The sequence below is a fragment of the Emydura macquarii genome, unplaced genomic scaffold (assembly GCF_026122565.2).
Source record: "Emydura macquarii macquarii isolate MOO-44397 ecotype Brisbane River unplaced genomic scaffold, CSIRO-AGI_Emac_v2 contig_3328, whole genome shotgun sequence".
Lineage (NCBI taxonomy): Eukaryota > Metazoa > Chordata > Testudines > Chelidae > Emydura > Emydura macquarii.
In genome coordinates this window covers 5,611,773-5,622,523 of record NW_027133465.1, presented here as the reverse complement: position 1 = coordinate 5,622,523, position 10,751 = coordinate 5,611,773, and the positions used below count along the sequence as shown (strand labels likewise).

Below are 10,751 nucleotides of genomic sequence, written 5' to 3'. Positions count from 1 at the left end.
ATCTTCTGCTCTCTGTGAGCCCTGTGCCATGGAGTTCACAAGTGTGACCTGTTGCATGCACAAGGGTGGTGGGACCACTACTGGAGGTCAGTCAGAGTTGACACTTGCAGTGCACAGGGTGACCGGATAGCAACTGTGAAAAATCGGGATGGGGGATAATAGGCACCTTGGTAAGAAAAAGCCTTGAATAGCAGGACTGTCCCTTAAAAGCAGGATACCTGGTCACCCTAGCGCTGCGTCACCCTCAGTAGCATGGCCACGGTGCCAGGCTGGGTGGGAAAGGGGGCTTAGTGTGTTGCCATAGCAACATGCCCCCTGGGTCGAAACAAGGCGGTTTATGTCAACCTGACTTTGTAAGGCAGACCCCACCTTAATGTGGATTAAGAGCGTCTACACCCACCTTTGCATTGGAAGACTGGCCTCTTTATAGAGAGAGTGGTACCAGCGCCTGCGCACAGGAGCCCAGAACACCTGCCCTCGGAGCTGGTGGCTGGTGTTCCCTGAGGAAGACTACATTTCCCACCCGCCCCTGCGAGCCCATGTGACTGGCGGGACCCAATGGGAAGCGACAAACGGCCCTTATATCCTCCCCCGGGTGGGGCCCGCTCTCCCTTTCGCCCGGCCGGCGCGGCACAAGATGGCGGTGCAGATCTCCAAGAAGCGCAAGGTGAGCGCTGCGGGGAGGGGCCGCGGGGCCCCCCCAACGGCCGCGGGGCCCGGCGAGAGTGGCCGGGCTGGGAGCCGGGAGCGCCCGGTAGGGGCCGGGTAGCGGCGCGGGGGCAGCCGTGGCGCCGGCGGGGGCGGATGGAGACGGATGGAAAGGCCGGGCCCGGCGGGGCGCCAGTCGGGCAACATGGTGGCTCCCTGCGGCGGTGTCTCGTGCGGCCGGGGGGGGGCTGCCTCTCCGCGGGACTTGGCCTGGCCCGTCCCTGCAGCCGCGGGGGAGGGAGCCCGTGCGGGGCTGGAGGAGACGCAGGGGGCGGGGGGGACCCGCAGGCTCTTGTAGTTGGGGGGCGGGGGAGGCCCTGGGCCTTGGGGAAGCGGGTTCAGGCTCATTGGGGAGCTGCGGGCCCGAGTAACGCTGGCTCCTCCCTGATGCAAAGCAGCCAGGGGCGGCTCAGCGATAAGGGGCTGGAGCTGGCGGAGTAAAACTCCGGTTTCCAATGAGTTATTGGCGGTGGGGAGAAGTTGGGTTACGGCCCTGGTCACCCCAGGGGTAGCGAGCTGCTGTGAAACCCTCTAAGGTCCGTAACTGTTGTAGCTGCAGAGTAGGGCCCCCGGGGTGCAAAACTGATGCCCCGGGTGTACTGCTTGCTGTCAGGTGTTTCCAGGGGCAGGGCCTGGCTTAAGCAGCAAAGTTAGGTATTGACTGGAGATAGTCTGACATCATTCACTTGTTAAAATTCAGGCCATTTGGGAAAGAGTCAGGAGCATGGTTTTATCGAGTAGTTTGGAGCACGGTTTTAACTTGATGTGGTTGAAACCCTGCTGTGGACCATTGCTTAATTATTGAACTAACCTTAGAGGTGTAGTCGCTAAAGCAGGGTGGAGGCAAATTTGGCCTGGCACTGGGAAGCTTCTCTTGTCACTGGCTCTGCTGCTCTTTGTGAAGCAAGAGAAATGCAAACTCTGGGGCTGGTCAGCCAGCACCTTCAACCAGCAGTGAAACTTGAAATTAAAAAAAACCCAAACTTCTGATTTGTGAACTGTTATTGAACATATCTTGACTTGGTCTGTTTTAGTTTGTCGCTGATGGTATCTTCAAAGCTGAGCTAAATGAGTTTCTGACTCGTGAGTTGGCTGAAGATGGATACTCTGGAGTAGAGGTCCGAGTTACTCCAACCAGGACTGAAATTATCATCCTTGCTACCAGGTAATTGAATCTTGCTCCTTGCTCTTTCACAGCGTTCATCAGTAGCCAAAATCTGTGACACTTGTGTATAATCCTTCTATACATGACCATGTTTCTTTGGAAATATAGTAACCAGAATTAATTAATGAAATTAAGAAATGGTGAATACATGTCCATATATTAGGGAAACTTCCTTGTGATATGATTAAGTTGTGGAATAAACTCTCAGAATGATTGTAATCCTTATCTAGTCAGTTATTTAAAACTAGACTAGGCACAGTAATGTATTGCAGTAAGACTGGTGTATTAAAATGGAAAAAAATTAGGTCCTCAAATAAGCGTTATTTCCCAGCTGCAAAATCTAATAACCATGTTTACTTTATTCAGAACTCAAAACGTTCTTGGTGAGAAGGGGCGCCGTATCCGTGAACTGACTGCTGTTGTACAGAAGAGGTTTGGCTTTCCTGAGGGAAGTGTTGAGGTAAGTGGAAGTGGCTTTTCTCGTGTCTGCCTCTGATACGTGAAAATGGGCCTTACTGTTGTTTAGAAAAGGCTTTAATTTAGAGCAGGGGTCAGCAACCCGCGGCATGCGTGTCAAAAATGACACACATGTCGACTTTGAGTGGTATGTGGCGCCCTGGCCGGAGCCATAGCACTCCGTCCTCGCGATGCCCCCATTGCCAGAACGAGGATGGCAGATCGCTGCCGACACTGCTGCTGGCGTTGGGAAGGGGAGGAAGATTGGGCATGGCCATTTGTGAAGGTTGCCGATCCCTGATTTGGAGGGACACCATTGTAAAAGTCACACGTCTGTCTGAATATGTATTATCAGCAGTCATCACAAGTAAGGTTTAATAGTGTTGGACATGAAATTACATTTTCATTTTTTCTCTCCACTAATGGAGATGCATTGGAGCTAGTCCAAAAACAAGGAAGGTATTATGACCTGTAGCAGGTCTGAGTTAGAATGGATCCTTATTAGCTAATGCTAATGATCTTGTCCCTTCATGCAAAACTGATTGTTTCTATTGATTATTGCACATACTTTGTGGAACTCATGGTCACAAGATACCTTTGAGACCTGCAGCACCATGGATAATCACATCCAGAGTACAGCAGTAAGAATTAAAACAGTTGCAAAGACTATAAAACGGGGGCCATTGGTAAGGGCATAAACTGTCTGATAGAGTTTAGGAAGAAACTTTTCCTTCAGGCAGACTGTTCCGTAACTGCCTACCACAGGGGCTCGTGCACGTTCCTCTGACAAATCTGCTGTTAGCTACTGTTGGAGATGGTAGGACATAGGATTTGAGGGGCTGCTGGCAGGATCTGTTCATGCAATTCTTAGCTTTGTTTTCCTCATCACAAAGTGAACTGATTATGGAACTTAGATTAAACTTCACTGGGAGAAATTGCCAGGTGACCTATAGCACATTCTGACTTTTGCCCCGTGCTTTGCTCAAGACATTATGCTTTCTGACTGTGATCTCTTTATTAAGCTTCAGTCATCCCAGAGGGCTGGGCATGTCTGGTAGGATGCTCCTCCAAGCACAGCCCAGCGTACCAGGCCTGCCTTGCAGGATGCATCACCAGCAGTGTCCATACTTGGACATGTTTGGATGATTGCACTTCCAGAGCTGCCTAACGTTATGGGCCTGCTTGGTAGGATTGCACCTCTAGGACTGCACCAGGCATGCCTTAATGGTGCCTTGGTATTCAGTGGAGCATTACTTTGCTGTCTCAGCTCAACATGAAGAGCAGAGGACAAACACCAAAGCAGTTTAAAGCCAGTGTGTGATGTCTAAGGGTAAAGATCCTGCAGGTGTGTAAGTATCAAGGAGTTAAGTGGGTTACTGGGTGCCAAGGAGAGGTAACACCGGGGCAGCCTGTGGCTCCTGTTACCTATGTGCATGGAAGTCTGCTAACCTTCACTGTTGTAACACTTTCTGAGCTCTCTTCCCTTGTTTTACAGCTCTATGCTGAGAAGGTGGCCACAAGAGGTCTGTGTGCTATTGCCCAAGCAGAGTCCCTGCGTTACAAACTTCTGGGAGGTTTAGCGGTGCGTCGGTAAGTGTAGAAGTGTAATAAAATGGTCTGGAACACTTCTGGGTTCTGATCCCAGCTCCGACACTGGCTCTGTGGAAAATTCCTTGACTGTTGTGTTTGTGAGCTGGAACTAATGCATGCATTACACAGGTTAATTTAGGATTAACAGATGAAGATGTAAAGGGCTATTATCTAATTGTTCATTAATATTAATGATCAAGGTGGTAAAGACATATTGGTAGATTTCTTATTTCAAAAGTAGGTTTTAAAAGCCACTGCTACATTGGACAAACTTAAAACAAATTTTAATGACTGTTTATTTGAACTGTCATTTCTTTGTTTAAACACAAGTCTCTTGATAGCATGTGGCATAATTGTTTATGAAATAAAACGTCATGATTTGTTTCGGGCTGTCACAATTGGCAATAAAATTAACTATCCGTTTTAATATAGAACTTGTCGGTTTACTGAGAGGATTAGATAACAGGGGCAGGCTAAGTCACACATGAAAAGCTTATATTTACACCCACTTATTAGGAATAGTGGGAAAGAAAATATCCACAAAGAATGGTGCTTCATTCTCAAACAAATCTATCTTGGAACTAAATTGTGGTTTAAATGACCTGTGGTCACACATGTTAAGATCCCTTCAGTGATGATACGATGACGAGTCAGAAAAGGGATTTGTATCCTGTTAAGTGCGCCCTTTACAGTGTCATGTTCTGTGATGCTGTGCAGGGTTCTTTAGCGGGATGATCCTGTTCACTGGGTGATTTACAGGCATATATCTGAGAAGGGATGGTGAGCCAGAATTTTCCACCTGGGGGGGAGGAAAAAAAAAAGCGTTGGACAGCCTATTATAAAATTACATGTTGTAGTAACCAGCGCCCATTGTGCTGAGCAGTGTACATGCCCATAACATCGAAGCAGAAGGCGAAACAGGCACAGGACAGACGGGAGCTCATAATGTTGAAACTCTGGTGTAAATTTTTAGGAAACTTACTTAAAAGTAAACAAGGCTGTGGGTATACAACACTGCAACAGTCACCTTTGGGGAAACTTACCTTTAACGAGAGCTGAGTTTCTGGAGCAGAATTTAATGATTATGGAGGGTTTATGTGGCACATTCTACAACCATAACATCTCATACTTGCACTGTACACAGTGTTCTCTTCAACCACTGAGTAGCTTTTTTCCCTCCCCAAAGAGCCTGCTATGGAGTCCTCCGCTTCATCATGGAGAGTGGTGCTAAGGGTTGTGAGGTGGTTGTGTCTGGTAAACTCAGAGGCCAGCGAGCCAAGTCTATGAAGTTTGTGGATGGCTTGATGATCCACAGTGGCGACCCTGTAAACTACTATGTCGATACAGCTGTGCGCCATGTCCTCCTCAGGCAAGGTGAGTGTTTGGAATGTGTATCCCTTGGCAATTGGCTGGCTCCCTGTATTAGCACTTAGTACCAGACAATCCACACTGCTGCCACTTGACAGCTTCCCTGCTGTGTGACTGCGACAGGAAAGGTTATTCCCAGAATTCTAGTGCATTTTCTGATGTGCAAAGTATTCAGCTCTAATTGCTGCTAGTTACTGGTACCTGTCATGCTGTTTTGCCTTTTGAAATTACAGGCTGGGCCTATCTTCTGTTTCACACATTTCATCTAGTGTGAAGCATCGTGTGCTTTTGTGCTATATAAGTAAATGGGAAATATAGGGTGAGGCTGTCTTCAGCTGCCAGTAAAATTCCTAATTAGCATGTTATGATTGAGGATTAGTAGTATGATACCAGTGGTCAGCACATCAGCTGTTTCTGGTTTCCTGCAGCAGCATTGCCTATCCATACTTAATCTCCTTAAATATGCATACATACATATTCAAAGTTTCTAACCGTCAGTCCAGAAAATACATATATTTTCACAGTGCTGCATAAATCGTTCCTGTAACCCCTTTGGGAGTAGGCAAGACAATATTATCCCAATCATGCAGATGGGGAAAGTGTGACTTGCCCAAGTTTACACAGTAAGTGGCAGTCAGGCTTTCCAGCCAGCTAGATTCTGCTGCCTTGTGGTGTAAGGCTGGATGATCAGAAACGGATCTTAAAAGTGACCTGCGAAAGGAAAATTGAGCTTTTTGCTTCAAGATATAAAGGAGGCCTGAAAGGATTTTTGCTTCAGAAATACTGAGGTTTGTTTTACTGTGGTATTTTTGTTGGAGGATTCTCAGCCTTTTCCATGTGGCTACCTGGTGTGACAACAGAAAGTTTTGGGACTCTCCCCCTCCCATCTAGCCATAAAGAAAGAGCAAACCTGTTTGCGATCCCAGGTTGAGAACCTGTGCTGCAGGGGTATGTCTACACCATAGCCAGGAGCGAAGCTCCCAGCTGGGCAGGGTGGATAAAAATAAAAACTTGTTTTTTAGTTAATTTGGATTTTTTCTATTATAAACCTGTTTGAAATGAAATATGAATTTAATACAAAATATGCTAAGGCCTAAAATTATTGTAATCTCTTAAAACATTTAAATAAAAAATAAATATGCTGAATCCATGAGCCTCTATTCAAGTTAAAGGCTGCTTTTCTATAATAAGAAGGAATCGAGGAAAATACCAACTTTTGAGATCAAGCATTATCAATATGGCACAACAAGTAATGAATTATAGTAAGGGCTTGATCCTGCAGGGGACCCAGGGGTGGTGCTAATGGGTGCAAGAGACTGGCAAAGTAACTCTCATTTTCAAGAAATGTAGGTGAGTAGGAACTCCAGTCGCTTTCTCTTAGGCGTATTTGAAATTTTTTTCCTGGCTGACCTGAAATAATCAGTGTAATTCACTGACTACAGTTAATTCCTCTGTTTACTAAATCATTTGGTGGTCAATGTGAAACACATTTTGATCAGTGTTACATGCTGTTTTGTATTTAATTAAATTCCAGCTTACCATCCTAATGCAGCTTGACACAAATCTTGCAAAAAGTTAATTATCTATTCAGTAAGCAATATATCATTCACCACTTTCTAACATACTAAAATGTACAGTTAATAAGAACGTAAAACTAGAAGCTAAATAAATGTTTATAGTTCTAGTGTAGCCTTCTAGGGAACAAAAAGGTGCACCAAATCTACAGGGATTCTCAAACTTTTTTTTCTGGGGCCCCCTTTGAAGATATTTCAGGCTGTGATGACCCCTCCCCCAAAGTGCTAATTCCTCCTCCCCATGCCATGTCACCCGTACCAGCGTGTGTGGGAGCTGACAGCTTCTGAAGCCCCCTCTCTCCCATAACTTCATGAACCCCTACTTGTAAATATGGTTTAATAGTTATATCAACCAATGGGAGTGCACTTTTCTGTAGACAGTAACTGAAGTACAAATGGAAAAGATGTTTAAAATGATTATTTAAATCAAGGCTTTCCACTTGATGATATAAATCGTTATTTGAATCACCCTGCTTTTAAATCAATCCACTTCCAGACAAGGTTGACAGATTTGAGTTTGTGTGCTAAAAGTAGCTGTGTGCGTATTGCAGCTCAGGCTGGGACTCTGACTGTCAAGTCTAGAGGGCCAGGTGTGTTTGAGTCTGTGCTCCAGCCTGAGCCACAGCGTCCACGCTGCAATTTTTAGTTTGCTAGTTTGAGAGCTGCTGGCACAAGTCTGTCTCCCCAGGCTGGGAAGCTTGAGCTCAGTGGCAATATAGATGTACCCTAGGTGACTGAAGAGCTAGTGGACTTAGAGACTAAAATCTGAGTAACTGAGGAGAAAAGGGATTTTAAGTCACTTTTAATGTCAAAGCCTTTCAGGTCTGTATAGTTAAAGCTTCAAAAAGGATGCAAATTATTTTTTACTCCTCGGGTCACTTTTAAGTGATTGTCACATGTGAGCAAACAGCCCTTTAACGTGATATGAGAGCAGTTAGCTTACCTGATACCCCTTCAGTGATGATACGATGACGAGTCAGAAAGGACATTTCTTGTCTAAGTGTAGCCTATTCAGTGCCATGTTCTTTGGTACTGTTCTTAGGGTACCTTAGCAGCGTGTCCTGGTCATTGGATGATTTAGAGGCATTTGTCTGAGAAGGGGTACAGAGAACATTCATAAATGAGCACAGGAAGGTGGGATTTAAAGCTCCCACTTTGTGAGAGTACAATGCATGAAATGATGGAAGGAAAATGACTAGACTGGTTTTGTTCATTCTATGCCTTTGTACCCTCCAATGCTGTAGGACGTTGCTAATTCACACTAATAACAGGGTCCTGTTACTGAACTTGTATCAGTTCAGAATCTAAGTGCATGCAGAGTATCTCATGTCCTTTAAAATGCAGTGGCCACAGTTCTAATATTGCAGTATTTTTTCAGGTGTGCTGGGGATTAAAGTAAAGATTATGTTGCCTTGGGACCCAAGTGGGAAGATTGGACCCAAGAAGCCCCTGCCAGACCATGTCAGCATTGTGGAGCCCAAGGAAGAGATCTTACCCACCACCCCCATCTCAGAGCAGAAAGGTGGCAAACCAGAACAGCCAGCCATGCCTCAGACAGTTCCCACTGCATAATGGGTAAGTGAGTGTTCTGTAACTCTGAAATGGTAGAAGCTAGTGTGATACCCATCAGAAATGATAGTGTTTATTCTAGCAAGGATTACAGTGAGGGCTAGCAGTCCTCATGCTTGGAGGTATAAATTGATCTGCTGGAGTCAGGAAGAAAAAAAAGTTAGGTGAATTTATCTGAATTGTCCTGAGGCCAGAATGGGACACATGGTGCAGGGCATTAACCATTGATCTGTTCTGGTATTGATGTTCCTATGTTTCTTTGAAAATAGAAAGCGTTAGCAAATTGTAGCTTAATCTGCAAATGTAAAATAAATTAAAATTAAAAAGAAATTGAGTACTGAAATACGTGGGCTGTTATAAAGAAGCACTTGCTGTTCAATCAGTAGCTCCCACTTTATGAAAGGAGACGATCTTGTGGCTGTTTTGGCTCTCCTCCATTTCTAGAGTGCACCCAGCCTTTGGTGGCAAAGACAGCTGCCTCTGTGCAGGGCTTGGGGTAATAAAGTGGAAAGTTAGGGCAGTAGAGAAGGAACCTAGTTTTGTGAGGCGTTTGAGACCACTGTGGTGGTCAGGGAACTGTGAACTCCCTATCATCGCTATTGTATTAAGCCAGTTTACGTCAGCCCTTCAGTGAAGATATGATGATGAGTCTGAAAGGAGATACCTTTGTCCAAGTGCCCTGTGCCATGTTATGTTTTATATCATGGATTTCAGGACCTTGAATCAGCCTCAAGTGATGACTTCAGAGGCATTTGTCTGAGAAGGGTTATTGAGGCCTTTATTGCAAACTTTAGTACTCAAACACTAAAGGTGAGACCCAACAAAGGTGAAAACTGAGTTATGGCTTCTTGGGTATCCTTACCCAACATTTCCCACGATGTTACAACAGTGATGACTCTGACCTTTGTCCTCTTTTCTGCCAGCTGATATATTTGGGGATAATGTGCCTTGTAATATAAACCCAACTCCCTCTGTCAGAAACTTATGAAAGCACTTGTATCACTCATACCTATTCTGTGCTACAGTCTGTGGTTTGCACAGTCCTGTTTTCTCCTTGTATCAGTCTGTGCCCTAAGATATCAGACACTTCACAGTAGACGTAAGTAATAAAGTGCAGGTCTAGTCAGTGTCTCTATGATAATGATCTCACTGAATAGATGTGTTCCTGAGTGTATTCAGTCGTAGCTGCAAATACTTCTGATTTTTTTTCTCTTTTTAAGTTGTATTTGCCCTGCTGTGCTCTGACATGGTGAGCTGGATTCTCTTCTATCTAGCACATCAGCAGAGTTGTTTACTAACCTGCAATTGCAGATGTTCTTAGTGGCGTCAGATCCAGGTGGAGCTGCCATAGCTGCCAGTTGGTCACTTCTCAGTTCAGTTGTTATAGAGCAACATATATAGCACCTAACGCAATATAATATAAACCATAAATACAACAGATCACTGGGTCTTTGATCCCTGGTTCAGGAGTTTTTGTAAAATTAAGCATATTTACCCTCACTAGAGTACGCGTTTTCCTTGGATTACTTCGTTCCCTTACATTCTAATCTAACCGGTCATTTGAGGCAATGACCAGTGTGTGGGAAATGCCAGGGAAGTAAAGGGGACCTTTTGTACTAATTGAAATCACAGTTGCTTTTACAATCATGTCAGAAAATAGCCTCACTGAGCTAGTTATAGACCTGTTACGATGGTGGAAAGTGTTATGGGGCTGATGTTAAATTACAGTGCCTAGCACAGTGGGGCGCTAATCTCTGTTGGGGCCACCAGGAGCTACTGTAGCACAAATAAATAACAATAAATGGATTTTAACTTGTATTACAAACGCTATAGCCTGGCTGGTAATGGATTTCAGTCCAGTGGAGCTTCAGACAGGATCATTTTGGGTCAGGATGGCTAATAACTTCACTGTGATCACTGAAATTTGCACTCACTAAGTATATTGTTTTTTATTGTAGGATTTTTCAACACTTGGAATGAGAAGTTGGACTGTGGCCCATGAAAGTGTCTTAATAAAATCATAAAAGACATTGCAATGTGGAGATTCTTCTTTTGCCCAGTTTGGTTCTTGAAAGGTTTTGCCTCCAAGTTCTCTGTGGAACCATCCCCAGGTTTCTTTTTTCTACCACCTTTTGGAGTGAATCTGTCAGATTTCATGTTAAACAGAATCAGGGCACATTAGTGTGCTTATCTGACTCTGGGCAGAGCCATGCCACAATCTGGTGTTTAGGCCTCATGAATGATATCCCTTAAATTGGACTCCCGACTAGCACCGCGAATGTTATGGCAATTGCCGTTTTTAAAAAAAAGGGGGAGGGGGG

General features: G+C 44.8%; 1 protein-coding gene and 3 non-coding genes across 4 annotated transcripts; all 4 read left to right on the top strand.

Moving 5' to 3' along the window:
* The first annotated feature begins 606 nt into the window (after nt 1-606).
* Nucleotides 607-10,460, top strand: RPS3 (ribosomal protein S3). Its single transcript, XM_067533206.1, has 7 exons — nt 607-667; nt 1,743-1,873; nt 2,240-2,333; nt 3,825-3,919; nt 5,106-5,293; nt 8,240-8,436; nt 10,389-10,460. Exons 1-6 carry the CDS (start codon nt 638-640, stop codon nt 8,431-8,433), a joined length of 732 nt encoding a protein of 243 aa, XP_067389307.1. The 5' UTR covers nt 607-637; the 3' UTR covers nt 8,434-8,436; nt 10,389-10,460.
* Nucleotides 4,546-4,695, top strand: LOC137143514 (small nucleolar RNA SNORD15). Its single transcript, XR_010917183.1, has one exon. It is a non-coding gene; the product is annotated as a small nucleolar RNA SNORD15 (small nucleolar RNA).
* On the top strand, nt 7,814-7,961 carry LOC137143513 (small nucleolar RNA SNORD15). Its single transcript, XR_010917182.1, has one exon. It is a non-coding gene; the product is annotated as a small nucleolar RNA SNORD15 (small nucleolar RNA).
* On the top strand, nt 9,056-9,195 carry LOC137143515 (small nucleolar RNA SNORD15). Its single transcript, XR_010917184.1, has one exon. It is a non-coding gene; the product is annotated as a small nucleolar RNA SNORD15 (small nucleolar RNA).
* Nucleotides 10,461-10,751: the final 291 nt, after the last annotated feature.